Source organism: Balaenoptera musculus, chromosome 2 (genome assembly GCF_009873245.2).
Source record: "Balaenoptera musculus isolate JJ_BM4_2016_0621 chromosome 2, mBalMus1.pri.v3, whole genome shotgun sequence".
In the NCBI taxonomy this organism is placed as follows: domain Eukaryota; kingdom Metazoa; phylum Chordata; class Mammalia; order Artiodactyla; family Balaenopteridae; genus Balaenoptera; species Balaenoptera musculus.
Window position 1 is genome coordinate 8,177,613 of NC_045786.1, and position 20,157 is coordinate 8,197,769.

At 46.7% G+C, this 20,157-nt stretch overlaps 1 protein-coding gene across 10 annotated transcripts in view; it reads left to right on the forward strand.

Annotated features, from left to right (window-relative positions):
* Positions 1–20,157, forward strand: part of FRMD4A (FERM domain containing 4A) — a 468,321-nt gene that overhangs the window by 337,594 nt on the left and 110,570 nt on the right. For all 10 annotated transcript variants that reach the window (XR_005018889.1, XR_005018890.1, XR_005018891.1 and 7 more), the window contains one exon: positions 8,488–8,572. Coding sequence is in view for 6 of the 10 variants with exons in the window: in XM_036844689.1 (XP_036700584.1) it covers positions 8,488–8,572 (85 nt within the window). In the remaining 4 variants the exon portion in view is untranslated. The remainder of the gene's footprint in view (positions 1–8,487; positions 8,573–20,157) is intronic.

The window sequence follows — 20,157 nt, forward strand, 5'->3', positions numbered from 1 at the left end:
TTTAAACATCTATATGTTACATCTATATAACACGTGTACAGTTACATAGGAGAATAAAAGCAAAATAGAACCACCTGATAAAAGAGACCGTGGAAAAGATCAGCTGCCTTAAGCCAAGATTTAAGAATTCATGGAGCGGACATCTTAACCCTGTGTCACCGAGGATCTACGTTTGGGCTGCCACCCAGCATAGCTTGTTACTTGGCATTTATATATTCTTCCGCTGCGATGCATATTCAAAACATCTGTGAGAGTGAGGGCAGAATTATGGCCTCCATTCAACCAATTAGGAAAAATAAGACCCAAATATATTAAATAACGTGAATTGGAACTCACAGAATTTTGCTTCATCCTCTAAGCCAGGAAATAAGCATTTCCTCCTTGGAGGGTGTGAAGCTGGCTTCAGGACAGTCTCAGAATGACAGGAAGGAGGGCTAAGAACCTGCCTTCACGGACCCGTTATTTAGCCTCACAGGGACTTGATCCCTGCAATTCTCATCAGTCAAATGACCAGGAATGGTCACAGTGGCATCAGGGTCTTAATAATTACCTAAAAAGGAAAAAGGTCAGAGAAGAGGGAACTGTCCATTATTACGGATGAATTATCTTCACAACAATCCTTGAAACAGGTGTTATTTTTCCTAATCAAGATAAGGAGATGGAGGGCCAAGATGTTTAGGTAGATTCTGCCCCCAGGCATGGCTGGTAAGTTATTGTATAGGTTCAGCCAGATCTGACCCCAGTGGTGGGGCCCCACCCCTTACACCACGAGACCTCCGTCTCACAAGTGAAAAGTGACATCAGGATTGCTAACCAGAGAGCCTGCCGTTGCTGCCTGTGCGGTAGGGCCAGAGGACCCGAGTTGAGGTCGCTGACCTTGGCCCATCTCGGCTCCACGCTTGGCCACACCTGCAGCACCAGCGTCCATCTGCAAAGGACAGAAGCCCCCACCTCTGGGCAAGAGGTGTCGTGGAGAGCAGCCCTCCCAGGCCTGACCTCGCTGCTCTGGAGCTACCCAACTCAGCACCGTGACAGAGCGCCCCCTGCGGGGGACAAAGCAACCTGTAGTCCCAAAGCTTGGCGGCCCTATTGGAAACCACCTTGGTGGAGGAAGGGGCATCCTCAGTGGGAAAGCAGGCGTTTCCAGAAGCTGAGATGTGTGCTGTTAGTCCCACTTGAGAAAGACTTGCCATCTGCTGACAAGGGGGACGTCCAGTGGGGAAGCGTTCTGCCCTGCCCTGTGCTCTCTCCTCTTCTACAAAGAACACTCCTCAGTCCCACCAGCCCCTTTTTGTCACCCTGAGCTGCGTCACTGCTGGGCCTTAAGAGCCAAAAGCCACTCTCATTTCAACTGTGAGGTGTCAACAGCTTTCTCACTTGTGAACTCCATGTTACGTACTCACCATTATCGATGGATTCGGTTGTTGATTCACGGATATTCATTGGCACTTGCTATATTGTAGGTACCATTTGAAGAGGTAGGAAGAGAGAAGTGAACAGGTGAACAAGCACCATCCCCAGCTTCCAAGGTCTCTGTCTGTCTCTTACACACACACACACACACACACACCCCTCATCCCGTCTTCCGTGGCTGGTGGGTCCACCTGCCCTCCAGTTCCAGCCCCTCCCACCACCTCAGGGAGCTCTCTCCCTCTAGTGTCCCCGCCCTTTTTCTCTATCTTAAGCTGCTTCTCCACTGACCCCTCCCCTCCACGCCCCTCCATGGTGCTCCCACCCTCACAAAAGAAAATACCCTCCCTGACTTGTCTCCTCCTACAGCTACCACCCCTGTTCCCGCTTCTGTTCACAGCAAAGGTTCAGAAGGATGGACTTGCTGCCCCCTTTCCCATGTCCTATTGATCCCTCAGTCTCTGGGGGTCCAGCTTCTGGTCCCATCACCCCCATGGTCACTGGAGGTCTCTGGGCACCAAATTCCACAGGCGCTTCTCTGCCCTCCCCTGTCTGAATCAAATAATGTCATCATCTTTCTGCCCCCAACTCGCTCTTCTTTCCCTGACACCTGCTTATCTCTGCGATGGACACCACCACCCATGCAGCCCCCCAAGCCAGGAACTTGAAAGTCGGCTTTGACGTCATCTGCTGTCTCCCACCTGCTCCCTTCTCTGGCCTCTTATGCATGAACTCCTCTTGTTTTCATGTCTTTAAGAGCTCCATCCCTTACTTTCCATGCACACCCTCCCTGGCTATAATTAGGGCCTTCATAAGCCTCTCCTGGTCCTGAAATCTCCTTGTTCATCTCTGCTTCTGGTCTTGGCCCCTTCCATTCTATCCTATGTGTTGCCACTGAGCACCTTTCTAGAATTCTGATCTGATCCCCTACTCATGGTGTTCCTGGCTTTCCATGATCATGCTAAGGCCGCCCTCCGCATGTCCCTTGTGACCTGGCTTGTGCATGTCCGTCCAGCCTCATCTCTCCCCACTTCCTGCCCCCTCACACACATCCGTTACAAGCAGCCCAGTGATCGGTGTATGACCAAGATCGAACTCAACGACAAGACCCTTGTTTAATGCTGTGAGGCAAGCTCCCCAAACTGAGAACAATGACCCTCTGGTAGTGTCCACCAGGCAAGCTTAAGAAATAGGTCGAGAAAAAATAGAAGGAAAATATGCCTACCCACCCAAGGGAGCCCCTCTGTCCTTTTTTTTTTTTTTTTTGTAGATACAAGTTTATGCTCAGGACGATTCCTCCATGTCTGGGCTGTTCCTTTCATTGTGTATTCTCCAGCCATGTCCTTGGAGCTCTGGTCATCGACACTGTTTGTAGGAAAATAAATAGACATTAGATATGTCTCCTCAAACTTAGAATTTCACAAACAATAAACAAAAGTGAGCTACAGAAAAGAAAAAAAAAAAAAAAAGAAAGAGAGGAGATGCCAGGAAGCTTTAATCTGGGAGAGGGGATTTTACAATTGAGTTCATGACCTGACTGTTGGTGTCTTTCCTGGCTGATTAAGACAGCAAGTGCTGTTTCCTGTCACTCATGGTAACAATGATGGCATGGATCTAAAACGAGGTGCCTGCTAACCAGAACTTGCTAGATCTCAACTGGGTGTCCCAGTTAGGATTTGCAGCACTGTGGAAATTCTCAACATCAGAGATACTTGGCCGCAGAAACTCACAGCAGTATTAATTATCCTTCTCATTACGATCGCTCCTTTTTGCTACCAAAAGCAGGCCTTCCAAATGTGACATTTGTGTTCATTACAAAATGAAATCACTGGGCCATTTAATTAACACTTGCTGTAAATAGTCAGTGATTCCCAAGTGCCAAGGGGTGGATGTGAGAGGGAGGAGGAGGAGCGAGGGGGCCCAGTGGAGGAAACCTAGCTGATGTCGTCTTGCTGGATGGTGTTCAGTCTGTAGCCCCCTGAGACTTCTACACGTTAAAGGGGACCGGACTCCCCAAGGCTTCAGAGCCTTCAGTGTTTAATATGCTCAAACATGTAGTAGCATAGCACATATTTATTCCTACTTAGACCTTCTGATAATATATCCTCAGATTAGCATCATCTGGGTCAGGTTGGGTGTGGCATCAGTCATGGTACTGAGCCAGCTTTGCCCTTGGCCTGGAGCACCGTTTCCTTTGACTCAAAAAGAAGCCCTAAGGGACTTCCCTGGTGGTCCAGTGGTTAAGATTCCGTGCTCCCAATGCAGGGGACCCAGGTTCGATCCCTGGTCAGGGAACTAGATCCCACATGCCACAACTAAGAGCCCACATGCTGCAACTAAAAGAACCTGCATGCCACAACTAAAGATCCCACGTGCCACAACTAAAGATCCCACATGCCTCAACTAAAGATCCTGCATGCCACAACTAAGACCCAGCATAGCCAAATAAATAAATAAGTATTAAAAAAAAGAAAGAAAGAAAGAAGAAGCCCTAAGATTCAGTCCTACTGGGAATTCCCTGGCAGTCCAGTGGTTAGGGTTGCACGCTTTCACTGCTCAGGGCCCGGGTTCAATCCCCATTCAGGGAACTAAGATCCCACAAGCTGTGCGGCATGGCCAAAAAAAAAAAAAAAAAAGATTCAGTCCTACTAAATATGCTGAAGAGCCTGTTTTAAATTGTAGGTTTTATTAGTATTCAGGTACTTGGGGCCAACAGATCAGGAGATGACTGCCATTGAAAAGAGAGATTGCTACTCGGTTCCCAAGAGGAGGGGGTACCCCATGCCAGGCAGGGCCACATGGGGAAGCACCAGGCTCGGCCAGGAGGCAGAGGGAGTGAGGGACCTGTGGGCACCAGCCTTTATTGTGGTTTCTGCAGGAAAGAATGGGTGAGGCAGGGTAAGCATGCTTAGAATTGGCTAGCTTGAATAATTTCAGCAGGCTTTGGGGCATGTTACAACTGTCCCAAGTTATCCAGCTGCTGGCCCTGGGATGATTAAGGCAGGTGGATAGCGGCCTGGAATGTGAAATCCCCATAGGGGAGGCGAGGAAGTGTATGTGGGCGCTGGATTGGCTGGTCTGCCTGCAAAAGGTGTGCTCACAGGTGAATCCGTTACCATCTTTAGGAATTGGCTAAGCCTGGGAGGGGCCATCCCTCCAGGGTCAGCAAGGCCCCAGATGTCAAAGCATCCAAAACACATAGTTAATACAGAATCGGACTTGGAATTGTCCACACAGACCCTCTGAACCTACGAGACATCATTCATTTCCTTAGGTTTACCCAGAGACCTGGAATTTTCTTTGTGAACCGGGTCTTTGAGGAAGCCCGCTGCGCTGGTAGGTAAGCAAATGCAACATCGCCACCTACTGCCCAAAGGGAGGACCTTTGACCAGGCTCTCAGGAAAATCCAAAGAAACAGAACTGGCATCAAGACTTTGAACACACACCGTCAACCCTCCCCATTTCCCTAGAAGTGTCTTCTCCGGTAGTGTGCGCTGGGCCTCGGTGTGGGATTGAGACGTCTGAGGTCTGTTTTTCTCTGGGCACTTTTTACTCACTTGCTCCCTAGCGCAGATGGAAAGTTCGGGATGAATTAAATATCCAGGGTTACAGAACAATAATATGACATGCCTGGAACTCACAGGATTTCCCAGGCTGTTTCTTGGTGATAAAGGTTAACAGGAAACTGCTTTCCAGTTTCTTTCAAAAGGAGGTGATTTTTTTTCCCGTCCATCTCAGAATATGCTTGTTATTTCCTCCACCTTCCTGTCTCTTGTGCAGCCAGGGAACAAATACTGTCTCAAAAGGCATAGAATTTGCCATCTCGCTTCAGTTTTCCATTATTAAGAGAGTTGGAAAGGGAAGTATTACTTTTTTTTCTTAATATGCTGTTGAGGAGAAAATGGGGGGCAGGGGGGCAGAATGTCTTCGCTCCTTAATTCTCAAGAATTGAAGCAAATGGGATCAAGATGTAAGGCACGGCTTTGAAAAAATTGAGTTATTTCAGACCCAACAGCTTTAGACTCAGAATTATTATTCCAGAGCCAAGGTCACTGACTGGCAAACTCTAGCAGCCTCTGCTGTTCTTCTGGCTCTAGGGCTGAAAGTCATCAGCAACCCTGCGTGAGCAGCTTTCCATGTTCACGGTGAAGGAAGGGGCAGAGGGACCGGGGCTGGGTGTGGAGTATAAGACCCCCAATCACAAATGGTCTGGGAAATCATTTATTATTTTTTCTCCCTCCTGCATTGTCTTCATCGCCCATTTCACTGTCCAGTAAGAACTCCCACCAACGGTGTGTGGAGGGCAGAACAGTTGAAAGCGTCTTTCATTCATAGAACGTTAAATGTTGGTGCCAGGCTCTGGATTAGTGCTGGGGATGCAAAAATGAATGAGATTTGGTCCCAGGCCTCAAGGAGTTAGCAGCCTGCTAAGAAGGCATCTCAGGGAACAGAAAATCACGGGACCACGGGGCCACGGGGCCACACAATAAGCAGAGGGAGTCACCGGAGCCCAGGAGAGGAGGTCTTCTGTGGGGACCGTCCGCAGAGTCAGCGAAAACCTGTGGTGACCCTGAGTGAGGCTGAAGGGAGCAGGAGTGAGCTGGGGTGTGCAGGAGGATGGTTCTGGAAGTGAGAGGAATAGCTCGGACACAGGCACAGAAGCAAGATTGACGTGCAATAGGCCACGCCTGCAGGTCGCCCAGCTGAGCTGGCTTTGCTCTGACCCACCCAGAGCCCCATCCTGAGCCTCTTGTCACCCTTTCCCCCTCCCCTCCTCTGCTTCCTTTCCCTTCCCTTCCATCTGTCTGCCTTCCTTCCCTCCTTCTAATTTTGCTATTCTGACTACCCCTTGCCAAAAACTTTACAACGGATGTAGACTTTTTAATTACATCAAATTTAACTTACAGTCGGTTCTCCATATCCACAGATCAGATGTGAAACCCGCGGATATGTACTGACTGTATTGCACCATTTAATTTACTTTTTTAAACTTTGTTTGTTTTAATTTATTTATTTTTGGCTGCGTTGGGTCTTCGTTGCTTCACGCGGGCTTTCTCTAGTTGCAGTGAGCGGGGGCTACTCTTCGTTGTGGTGCACGGGCTTCTCATTGCGGTGGCTTCTCTTGTTGCGGAGCACGATTTCTAGGCGCGCGGGCTCAGTAGTTGTGGCTCGCGGGCTCTAGAGCGCAGGCTCAGTAGTTGTGGTGCACAGGGTTAGTTGCTCTGCAGCATGTGGGATCTTCCCGGACCAGGGCTCGAACCCGTGTCCCCTGCATTGGCAGGTGGATTCTTAACCACTGGACCACCAGGGAAGCCCTACTGCACCATTTCATATCAGGGACTTGAGCATCTGAGGATTTTGATATCCTGGGGGAGGGGTGGGTCCTGGAACCAATCCCCTGTGGATACCAAGGGAAAACTGTGTTTTGCTTTGAGATGTAGAATTTGCTACTATATTTCACGTCTCCATTATTAGGGGAGTGAAAGTAGTACAGCTTTACAGTCCCTCTGAGATCACCTCAGACCCTTTATGGATACCTCCATGACCTAGAATACTTGCTCCAAAAGCCGGGGGCAGGTGCTTTTTTTTTTTTTTTTTTTTTTTTGGTAGGGAAGGGGGTGATGGTAGAGATCAACCAGCCAACTCATTCCCAGGCTTTGCATGAATAAAGACTATATTGTAATTTCCAGAAATTTTGTAGACCCTCCATGATGGTAATTGTCAGACTAATATCTGTGGATTGAAAATATCTACTAATCTCTGAAGTTACTCTGGATTCAATTACAAATGTAAATGAATCTGTGTTGTATTCATCACGACAGCCTCTGCACACATCTGTAAAATGGTCAAAGAGGTTGTTTACTTAGTCTGTAGACAAGAGGCTGCAAACTGGGGGGCCACGGGCTTGCCCAAGCCTACACACACATTTTGTTTGCCTCCCAGTGTTGGTGTGTTGGTTTTGCTGTCGTTGTTGTTGTTTTCATCTGAGTTAGGTTCCAGTATTTGAAAGCAGCAGACTTCTTAGGTGAGGAACTGCTGACCACATCCTGCTGTCTTTTACAGACTGGCAAGCAGAAGCCCAGCAAGGTTATGGGACTTGCCCTGAGTCACACAGCGCTGGGCCCAGATCACTGGCCTCTCGGCTTCCTCCCCAGGATTCTTTCCATCACATCGTAACGCTGTTTTGGACGATCATAGCACTTGTTTCTTCTCATTTCACCTCCTGCCCCCTCTTGGGGCCCCCAGTTCCCATGAGGCAGGTACCCAGTGCCCTCCAGGGGTTGCCACCCCACTCAGAATCTCTTCCCCTCCAAGGCTCTGCGTGCCAATCATTTCCTTCTCCCCTCTCATCACAGCTCCCTCAGTGCAGCTGATCCTTAGACAAGTACAGGTGCCGTACCTAATTAAGGAATTGAATAAACTCCACAGTCGATGTGTAAAGGATCACTGAATGTAAACTTAAATAATTTCAGCATGTGTTGTCTTGAAAAAAATCCGTAAGTTTCATCTGGATAAAAAATCCAATTCTCATTTGGCTTCATGTGCATGAATATCACGGCTTTAAGACCACCAGCCACAGCTCTCTGGATGTGCAGACGTCAAAGCCCACCTTGCCATCTTCACGAAGATCTGTTGTAACCATCTCAAGGAGAAATAGGGCCCTTTTTTCGATTAAGCAGAAGAAATTATCTTTTAAAACTCCAGCTCAACAGTGATTAGGACAAAAAGTAATGCAGTGGAAACAAATGACATTATAAAAAAATTGGAAAGCAGGTAATGAAAAAGGAAGTAAATGGTCAAGTTCAAGTTTACTCTTAGAGGTTGATGGCAGGCCGGCTCTTTGCTATGAGAAGGACTGTCAGTCATGATGGTCCTAACCCACGGTAAACGAACTTGAAAAGCACTGTTTTCTCCCAAAAAGGAATGGTGGAAGCAATAGATGATGCCTTTTTCTTTTGTTCCTGTTGGATTGGGAGTCCTTATCCTCAGGTCAAATCGTGTAACTTGGAGAACACTTGATTTTCTGCCTGATTGGTTGATGCTTCTGTAGTTCACTGGCAGTTTTTCTCTTCCAGGTTCTATATAGAGAGCATCTCATACCTAAAGGACAATGCCACCATAGAGCTCTTCTTCCTGAATGCCAAGTCCTGTATCTACAAGGTAAGAACAACTTCTTCCTGTTCAGAGTTTTCCGTTGAAATCTGAAAGTCTCCTTTGAAGCTGGGAATCCCAACTTGCTGCCTCTAATGCGATTTTATTGATTAGTAGAAGTAATTTATAAATTAATGACTATAAATAAATGAGAACTCCATGGAGCTAAAGCTATCGGGTGTTCATAACGTGACTACTTCCAATCCCGTCACTGTGTTGTAGCTCCCTGGAGGTGTTCCTTAGCTTGATTTTAGGGGTCTCCTGAACTTGGCAACTGTGGCCAAAAGAGGGAAACCCAGAGCAATGTGACAGATGCACTAGGTCTCACAATTATAAATGAACCTCTTATAACCAAATGCATGTATATTTGATCATTTTTGGATGTTCTGGAAGTATCTCTCAAAAGGATGCTATTGGCACTTAGGGTGAGACAATTTTTTATTTTTTTTTATTGAAGTATAGTTGATTTACAATGTGTTAATTTTTGCTATACAGCAAAGTGATTCAGTTATACATATATATACATTCTTTTTCATATTCTTTTCCATGATGGTGTATCCCAGGATACTGAATATAGTGCCTTGTGCTGTACAGTAGGACCTTGTTGTTTATCCGTCCTATGGATACTGGTTTGCATCCGATAATCCCAAGCTCTTACTCCACCCCTCCCCCACCCCCTCCCCCACCCCCCTCCCCCTTGGCAGCCACAAGTCTGTTCTCTATGGGGTGGGACAGTTTTTTTACTGTGATAAAAGTTACCATGGTCTCCATTGATAAGTGTACAGTTCAGTGGTATTAAGTACGTTTACCTTGTTTTACAGCCATCATCACATCCATCCACAGAACTCTTCATCATAGAGAACTGAAACTCTGTACCCCTTAAACAGTAACTCCCCATTCTCCCCACCGCCAGCCCCTGGCAACCTCTATTCTATTTTCTGTCTTTATGAACTTGACTACTCTGGGTACCTCATGTGAGTGGAATCACGCGGTATTTGTCCTGTTTTGACTGGCTTACTTGACTTAGCATAATGTCCTCAAGGTTCATCCATGTTGTAGCTGGTGTCAGAATCTCCTTCCTTTTTATGGCTAATATTCCATTGTATGCAGTTACCACGTTTTGTTTATTCATCCACCAGTCAATGGACACTTGCGTAGCTTCCACCTTTTGGCTGTAGTGAATAATGCTGCTGTGAACGTGGGTTTATAAATATCTGTTCAAGTCCCTGCTTTCAGTTGTTTTGGGTGAATACTCAGAAGTGGGATGGCTGGATCATATGGTAATTTTCTTTTTCATTTTCTGAGGAGCTGCCATCCTGCTTTCCATAACGACTGCACCATTTTATATTCCCACCAGCAGTGTGGAAAGGTTCCATTCTGCACATCCTTACCCACACTTGTTATTTTCTGAGGTTTTTTTTGTTTTTGTTTTTAAATAACAGCCAGCCTAGGAATTCCCTGGCAGTCCAGTGGTTAGGACTCTGTGCTGTCACTGCTGAGGGCACTGGTTCAATCCCTGGTCGGGGAATTATGATCCTGCAAGTTGCACAGTGCAGCCAAAAAATAAGTAAATAAATGATAGCCATCCTAGTGGTATTAGGCGGTATCTCATTGTGGTTTTGGTTTGCTTTTCCCTGACGATTAGAGATGTTGAGCATCTTTTCGTATGCTCTTTGGCCATTTGTACATCTTCTTCACGGACACGTCTATTCAAGGAACAGTTCTTAATTGAGTGGGACAGTCCCTTGCATCCAGTTCCCCTATATGCTTGTAGTGTTTCCTTTCATTGGATAACCCAAAACGCCCACAGAATCCAACACACACCCCGTCCCAGGGGAGAGGGGCTTGCAGAATACCGCTCCCCGCCCTGGGTTGAGACCCATAACTAGGAGAATGTATTTAAAGTAAACACCCACTCTGCACCCGCCCCCCAACACGCCCCCTCCTGTCAGGAGTGCAGCCTTAGGTCAGCTCATTGATGACCAGGGAGAAGGACGGCTGATACGTAACGCCCATGGCGCCGTGGCGGGCTTGGTGCTGAGTGCTTTCTGTAAGTTGCGTGGCTGCATGTTTGCACCATCTCTGAGATGAAGACTATTCTTTATCTTAGTTTTCCCTGTGAAAAAGGGGAGGCGCAGGGTGGTTACGAGATTCACCCGGGGCTGCATATCTGCTGAATGGCAGAGTCAGTCAGGGCTGAAGTTGGCAGCCTGATTCCAGATCACAGATCTCACCCACTGGGCTGCCCTGTGCCCTGGAGGGCAGACTCTCCTTAGAGAGCTTCAAAGCCAAGTACACCTGTTGTAACATGGTCAATGGCTGTATTCAGAGGACATCCCGCTGCCTGTATTTTCCTGTTTAACTAAACCTGGTTTGGAGGGATTGCAACAACTGACTACACATTAAAGCACACACACAGGTGAAGCGGTCTGTCGGCCATCACTTTTCCTTCTGGAAGTTCTTCAGCACATCACTGCACAGAATAGTTCCACTGAATGCAAATGTTCAAAATCATGGAGGGCGTGGTAGTGGTCAAATTCAGTTCTGTGAAAGAACCTCGCTTGGTGACAGCTGCTGAACCAAGACTTAACCTGGGCTCAAGCCCAGAGCGCTCAGATTACAGTATTTGGGGGTGTTGCTGAATGGAAGAACAAAGACGCTGCATGTAGTTCCAGGGACTTGCAAATGTCTTCCTCTCTCTAAACCCTCATTTTCTCATTATAAAGTGGAAATAATAACACCAGTCTTACGTACCTCATAGGTGGCAAGCGTCTCTGATGGTGTTTGTTTAATCCATGTGAAAGCACTTTGGAAGAATTCAGGAATAAAAAGTGAGGACTGTCCACCAGGGGGCAGACTTGGGCAATAAATGCCTGGGAAGTCGCTGACGGGGTGAAATCGCCCTCAACCCCAGCAAGTAAAAAGTTGCCCCAAACTGTGCTTATACAGACCCCTGGGTTAAGGGAGCAGACATGGTTTTTCTTGGAGTTGTTCAGTTCAGTCTAGTCACAGATGCTAAGCTGAAGGTGAAAATTTCAGTGCTTCTGAACATAATGATCACAGAGGACTCTGGGATTAATGGGAAATTTAAAAAAAGAAATCCCCAGAACTAAAGAGGTGATGCATTCGGAGCCAGCCACATTGAGGGTCCAGGTGCCCACAGCCATCAGCCTGCCTGCTGACCTGGGTGGTGTGTGCCCTTCTAGAACCCCAGCTGTCTCTTCTCAGCGTCTGTCCTGGAGCTTAGTGAGTCGCGTCAGTGAGCCCGAGATGGCTCTTCTGAAGGTTACATAGGAGACAGAATCGTGTCACAAGGCCACCCGTCTCCTTCCCATCATCAAAATAATATTTTCATTTGCATAAGTTGACACTTAGAGTCTATAAAAATTGTTTCACTTATCTTACATTTTTTGAGGCTCATGAGTGGGATGGAATCGTCATCTTTACTGAGGGAGGAAACCGATGCTGGAGAGATTTAGTAACTTAGTGAAAGACAAGGAACCAGAAGTGGTGGAACAGGCTTGGCACAGTTGTAAATATGTAAAGATGGCGGAAGGCCCTGGAGCAGAATGATTGTGATTAGGGGTTTAGACTCCACACAGACTTGGGTTCCCTTCCTACCTCTGCCTCTTAGCAACTGCAATAAATGTGGACACCTTCTGTGACGTCTCCAAGCTTAATTTTCTTCTTCGGTTGAGCAAGGATATTAAAAGACCCAACCCACCACCTTCCTGGGGAGATGAAGCGAGATAGACGTGAAGGTGGTTAGCACCCAGCCAGGCACGTTATTAGCTCCCGCTGAGATAGAATTGCTTACTTGGAATCAGATCTGAGTTCATCTTGGCTGCGATTTTCTGTGTGCTGCCCACACTGCCCTCTGGCACTTTGGAGGCCTCGATGGACCTGAGAGTGGTGCCAGACACGTAACCGGTAGGTGATGCTGATACCAGCTGACCCAGCACCCTCCCTGTGTCTTGGGGAGCGATTCCTACAACGTACTAGAATCTAAGTTGTTCAGATACCATAAGCTGTTTATTCCTGCTTCCTCCAAGTCCTTATTTTATTCGCTTTTTTTTAACGCATTCACATTTATTTTTATCTAAGTAATATATGCCATGGTTTAGAAGCCACATGGCTCTAGGAGGCTGTTTATGAAAAAGAGCCCACCTCACCCCTCCCTGCCCCCCCCCCCCCGCAACTCCTGCCACTTCCAGCAATTTTAGCTGTTTCTTCTGGTATTTGCCTCTCTCTGTTTCTAAATAATGGGCACAGGGTGTTATTCCTTGATTTATCCATTTTTGATGTACTGAATTCCTCGTAAGGTAGGTGAGGATTGAGGTCTCCTATGCAACCACCCACACTTTCCTTTTCCCATTTTCCCAGTATGGTGATAGCACAGTTCTGGGCAAAAGCCATACCCATCAGCATTACATTATTATGACTAATCCAAGTAGCCTCCTAAGGTTGTGATTCCTTTTTTAGACAACCAGTTATTTTACCTAAAGGTAATAATAATTGCCTTGCTGTTACCTGTTTTAGTTTCTATGTACCCATCATTTTTTTTCCAAAAGCTACAGATTCCCAAATGTCTACCGACGTTAATTTGCATATGCATCAGATAATTCATCCATTCCTCTCTTTAGCTTGGTTTTTGTTGCTGCTGCCTTTGTTGTTTTTCCAGGCACCTCCCTTTTAGAGTCCTCTGTCCTTCTGTTCCTGTCTGGACATGGCCTCATTCATAGACCTCAGCCCAAGGTGCCCCTTTCCTGCCCCGTCTTCCCTTCACCCCCAGCTCTGGACTGGGTGCTTTGCTTCCTGGATCCCGAGTCTTCCTGTGTTTTGTTTTACACCACTGTTTCACTGGAGAACATCCTGCAGTAATCCAGAGAAACCGTATATGAGAAGTAAACTGTTTGGGTCCTTGCATATCTGAAAAAGCCTTTGCTCTACTTTTATATCTGGTTAATAGTTTGACTGGATGTGGAAATACAGAATGACTTCTCTCGGAATGTCAAAGGTGTTGCCTCAGAGTCTTTGAGAGTTGCTCTGGTGAAGTCTGTAGTCCCTACACTGTATGTGGGCTCTCCCCACCTCCGTGACCACCTACGGGACCTTTTAGGATTTCTTCTTTATTTCTCTTCATCTGAAGTTGCAGGATGGTGCGCCCTAAAGTAGGTCTTTGTAAGCCCACTATGTTGTGTATTCAGTGGGCACTTACAGTCTGGACATTCGTATTCTTCAGTTCTGGGAGGTTTTTTGTATTGTTTCTTTAGTGATGTCTCTCTGTTTCCTCTGTGCTCTCCTTCTGGAGCTCCTGTTAATCAGATGCCGGGCACAGCCTCCTGCTTCGATATCTGGTTTCTCCTATTTTCCATCTTTGTCATTTTGTTCTACTTTCTAGAAGATTTCCTCAATATTATCTTTAATCTCCTCTATTGACTTTTTAACCTTTGCCATCATGTTTTGAATTTCTCAGACTTCCTTCATATTATCTGATTTTTCTTTATATACATGTAATCCTATTATTGTCTTTGAGCCTAATATCCTCTTATCACTCCAGTAATATTAATTATCATGCATGTTCTGTTTCCTTTGTGTTTCTTTCCAGTTCTTTTTTTTCTGTTTATTTATTTTGGTCTCTGTCTTTCATGTAGGAGGCTTTCCATCCGTATTTAAGAGTGAAGCACTCAAAAGCTCCAAGTGCCCAGGTGGGGGTGGTCCTCTGTGGCTGTCCCTGTGGAGTGTCCCAGTGGCAAGCTGTTTCTTTCAGTGGGAACCCCAAGTATCAGTGCTTGGTGTCTTTTCTCGTGGCTCTTCGTTGTCTCCAGAGGATGTAATGTTTTACTTCCCTCCTGGGATGTCTCCTCCCACTTCAGGGTCTTGGGGATGGAGTGACCTCCATTGGGGTGTAAGCCCCCTTTTTAATCCCTGAGCTCTCGGTCTACTTCATCCTAGCTTCCTACGCATCATCTTCTCCAGAGAGCAGACCTCTGATCTCTTCAACAGCACAAAAGCGAGGAAAGGTGTTTTGCTTTGTTCATTTGTTTTGTCATTTTCCCCAAACCACGAATGCCAGCTCTCACTTTCCACTCTTCACCAGGAGACAGAAAGCAGAAGTGCAGTGGATTTCTCTCTCACTTCTCCTTGCTTGACAATCCCCCTATTTTCTACCAAAAGAGCGGGAAATTACAGTCATAATCTGTCCAAGATGCAGAAAGTTAGAATCTGGTCAGGAACGAGCCGGACTCTACTCGTCTCCTTTAAGTGGAGCAGGAGGAGGTATCAAAAGGGGTCGTCGACACCCCACGTGGCCGCTGCCTTCACCAACATTTCTGTTGTGTTTCGACTCATTCAGGGGACGGGTGGGTGATGGAAAGGAAACTTATGACCAAGGGATGGATGAAACTCATTGAGAAATGTGTGTCTAGTTCCGAGGAAAACTCCTATGGGAAGTGAGCCTGGGATGATGTGTGCTTCCTGGGAAGCGACATGGGAAAGCAGAGCTCTCCTGCCAAGTTTTCCATCTGGCCGTTTCTCTCTTGGGATGTGGCTTCCTCTGTCAACTGGAGAAGGCCCATCAGTCAGCCCCGTGGGAGGCAGTGGACTTGCTACGCTGGAGGGGGTGCTGGGGTGGGCGTGGACCCTAATCTCAGCACTTCCACCGCCTTCAGGACTGACTCCTGCCTGCTCGGACTTCTCCACCGGCAAAGTGAGCTTGCTGTCAAAATTAGGCACCACAATAATTTTCAAGAGCTCTGCGGACAATAAGTGCTAGGTCATAAAACGTCAAAATGTTTTTTTTAATTTTTAAAAAGAAGGATTCCCTTAGATGATAGATCTTAAAGTTATAAGGGAAACATAGAATTCTGAAATCCAGCTTCCAGTCATCTTCAGAGGCGTACCTTCTGAGAGATAAGAAAAGAGGCTCCCGGGACTTCCCTGGTGGTGCAGTGGTTAAGAATCCGCCTGCCAATGCAGGGGACAGGGGTTCGAGCCCTGGTCCAGGACGATCCCACATGCCGAGGAGCAACTAAGCCCGCGCGCCACAACTACTGAAGCCCGCGTGCCTAGAGCCCATGCTCCGCAACAACAGAAGCCACAGCAATGAGAAGCCCACGCACCGCAACCAAGAGTAGCGCCACAACTAGAGAAAGGCCGCGCACAGCAACGAAGACCCAATGGAGCCATAAATGAATGAATGAATGAATGAATGAATGACAGAAAAGAGGCCCCCATGCTGAAGGACCTTCCACTGCTATTCAGTTCCTCAGAGGAGCAATTTGATCTTTAGATGATTTAAGTTGGGTGAAGTGAGGGACTGGTCAAAATAACTAGCTGCCCTGTTATGAATCTCATGTTTGAACGGAAGGGGTTGACCATCCACTCTTTATATACATCCGTCACATTTAAATGCTTGATCTCAAAATTTATCTTGTCCGAAATGATAACCTAAGAAACAGGGCCCATGGTCACCATCTGAAGATGCACAGAAATATGTCTCCTGGGTTGGAGGAGAAGTTGGCACCAGCATTTTTCTGAGTGAATTTTGACGATCACCTTCCACTGACCTCTCACTAAACAAGGCGCATAGTCAATGCTCAGTAAATTGTTTTTAATGGCTTCGTTTCCAATCCCAGGGAGAAAGGATTTGCATATTTCCTAGGAAATTACCAAGTTTGGAGCCTACATGTACCCACTGAGAGCAGATCATGTCAGAAAAACAAACAAACTTAAAATTCCTCCTTTCTGTGCGCTGGGGGGGTCTTGTCCAGCCTTCTGTGCCTAGACATCCCCATTGAACTAAGAGCGTCACATGTGATTGAAGTTCAAACAGTCATCCCTGGGCCAAGTTTGCTGCTTTGGTCTAAATACCATCACTCTTGCTGAAATTAAAATAAGCAATCTTTATCCAAGGTCTTCCAAGAGATTTGCTAATGAGCAGAGGATATCTCATCTGAAGATGAGAGAAACAAAAGCCCAGAATCAAGTCCCACAGGACAAAGGAACCAACATAAACATTTGTCTCAGACTCACAGAATCCTGGTCCTTATCTCTTAGGTGGAGGATTGCCAGCTTGGTGTGTGTGCTCACGTGACAGAGAGGAAGGGGAGGAGGACAGAGAGGGACTTCCATCTTCAACCCTCTAGAAATAAACATATGCAGACCCATGATCTGGGCTGTGCCCATGGCCTCTACAGGAGAGAGTCCTCAGGATCGTGAAATGGACTCTATGCAGTGGACAGTGGGAGAAATACCCGGGCCACCGAGAGAGAGAGTGCCCCAGACAAACATGTGCCCCAGAGAAACATGAAGGGACTTGACTGATGAAAAACCGGCAAAGGGCTCAGAGAGGAATTGTGCAAGATCACATCAGTCTCATCCTGCTCCTCAGCCCCTGATGGCCTGGGGGCACCTTCCCGTAGCCACTGTAGGTTGTGCAGTGAGACAGGGCGTCACATGGGCTCAACGAGGCTGAATGTGGGTGTCAGGACCCACTGGGATGGTATACGTGGTGACCGATACACACACACGTAGACACACACACAATGCTGCCCACCTCTTTAAAAAAGTCTTACTAAAGAGTCCAACAACCATTATGGAGAACAGTATGGAGGTTCCTTAAAAAACTAAAAATAGAACTACCGTATGATCCAGCAATCCCACTCTTGGGCATATATCCAGAGAAAACTCTAATTCAAAAAGATACATGGACTTCCCTACTGGCACAGTGGTTAGAAATCTGCCTGCCAGTGCAGGGGACACGGGTTCAAGCCCTGGTCTGGGAAGATCCCACATGCCGCGGAGCAGCTAAGCCTGTGCACCGCAACTACTGAGCCTGTGCTCTAGAGCCCGCAAGCCACAACTACCACAGCCTGTGTGCCTAGAGCCCATGCTCCGCAACAAGAGAAGCCACCTCAATGAGAAGCCTGTGCACTGCAACAAAGAGTAGCCCCCACTCGCCACAACTAGAGAGAGCCCGCGTGCAGCAGCGAAGACCGACCTAACGCAGCCAAAAAAAAAAAAAAAGATACATGCACCCCTGTGTTCATTGCAGCACTATTTACAATAGCCAAGACATGGAAGCAACCTAAATGTCCATCGACAGATGAATGGATAAAGAAGATGTGGTACGTGTATACAATGGAATATTACTCAGCCATAAAAAAGAATGAAATAATGCCATGTGCAGCAACATGGATGGACCTAGAGATTATCATACTAAGTGAAGTAAATCAGACAAAGATGAATACCATATGATATCACTTATCTGTGGAATCTAAAATAATGATACAAACAAACTTATTTACAAAACAAATAAAGTCACATACATAGAAAAGAAACTTATGGTTACCGGGGGGAAAAAAGGGGGGAGGAATAAATTGGGAGATTGGGATTGACATATACACACTACTATATATAAAATAGATAAGCAACAAGGACCTACTGTATAGCACAGGGAACTCTATTCAATACTCTGTAATGACCTATATGGGAAAAGAATCTAAAAAAGAGTGGATATATGTATATGTATAACTTCTGTACAGCAGAAGTTAACACAACATTGTAAATCAACTATAGCCCAATAAAGTCTTTTAAAAAATAAAATAAAGTGTAAAAAAAATAAAAAAGATTGCAATAAATGCTATAAAATGCTGAAGAACAGACAAAATTGTGGAGTTCAGATGATTCAGAAATACCAGTAAGTGAAAATAAATAATGCAGACCCGATATTTGTAGTGAGTCTCAGAGTTTCCAAATCACCTCTACATTTCCGCCTCACCAGACTCAATACAATAATTGGAAAAGAAATTGTTCTCCCCATTCTACTGACGAGGAAAATGAAACTCAAAGAGGTCCAGGGATGTATTTATTCAATGCCCTGGAGTAGAAATAGTCTTCAAGAGGATGGCAAGAAACCATCCTCTTCAGGCGTTTTGTGGGTACAAAGAAAGATGGTTACAGTGGGTGAGGATTTACCAGGAAAACCATCGGGCAGCCCTGAAGGTCGTTCTGCTTGGACTTGGCAAAGGTCGTTCTCATTGAAATCTTTTCAACCTACCATGTGGTTGCTCATCGTCTTTCCTGTTATAAAGCTCTCATGAATCTTCCATGAAAGCTGGAATTTCTCTCATTCCTGGCCAAGGAGGAAGGCTTTTCATTAAGCTTCTCAGTTGAGTCTGCAGACCACCACCAAGGCCCTTGGAGCGAGGGGGTCGTGACGAGTTCCTCCAGCTCTCAGAACTTTTGGAGGCCGTCCTTACACCTGTCACTGGGGATTCTCATGGGACCTCTCTGGAACATTCAGAGACCCTCAAATGGAAATCTTTTTGAGCATATTGTTAACTGTGAGGCTGCCGATATATGACCTCAGGCCTCCTCCTTCAGCAACTTGTAGAACAATGCAGAGTGCCATCCTCCCCAGCCCTGTCTGAACACACACACACACACACACACACACACTGCAGAGAGTCACGTTTTGTCTATCCATACCACGTGGCAAAAGATCAGAGAAAGTGGCACACATGATTCAGTAGTAAGTAAAACAGATGTCCAGAGGACACGTGAACTCCGTGACATCACTTTCCCTTCCATCAGCATCCCCCTGTTACCAGTGAGTCTCAGGAGAAAATGACTCCATGCCAGCCAGACCACCCTAGATTCCCAAGGAAGACTCCAGCTCAGCAGACAGCCCTGCCGACACCCCTCCTCAAATGGCTCTCAGAGCACTGGGGGCACAGAGGAGTGTCCCACGTCCAGCCTGTGGGTGATGCCAGATGGGAAACACCCGTACGTCTTCCTTGAAGGGCCTTCTACTCCCCGTCCTTCTCCATTTCATCCTCGGTCGGGGGAAAACCCAGTGCCCCAGGAAAGTAAGGGATTTTTGCATACACTCTTTGTGATCTTGTTCAGTTTATTTGCTCTGCTTGAGCAGAAACACTTGAAAATAGCCACCTCTGCATTTGAGAGAAGCCAGATGAGAAAAAGGTGGAGTGATCTTTGGAATGTTATATGGTAGGCGGATCCCTGGAAACATCTGTCCACTCCTCCCCACGGGGACTCAGCTCTCAGGGTTTGAGGTACAACGGGAGGTGTGTGGTGTGGGCAGGAAGTCTAGAGCTCTGTTCCATCGCATGGGATAAAATCACCCGGGAGGACGAGGTATAAAAGGGGGAAGGTATTGTAAACAGGAGACATCAGGGAATCAGGCAGAGACTGCGAGGTAGGGAAGTGTTTTCTTCGCCATTAGGAGCATCTCTTCCCCCGCCCCCATCCCCGTTCCTAGATTGGGTCTTATAAACACCATTTAGACTCTGTACTGATTCCTCTGAGGACAGATGATGCCATGATTCTTGAACTCAATAAATACTAAATGGAAACGGTGAGAAGGAATACTGCAGCTCTCTTTCCCATCAGATTTTGCAAGAGTAGGGATGTTTGGGCCACCTCATTCTTCAATCCTTTTCCCTCTTACCGGTCACGTTCTGGCTCTCATTGTTTTTAATATCTTCACTGGGAGATGGTCAAGGTCAGAGAAGGTGGAAACTCACCCCAGTTAGAGGCACTAGTTCCCACTTACCCTGAGGACACATACG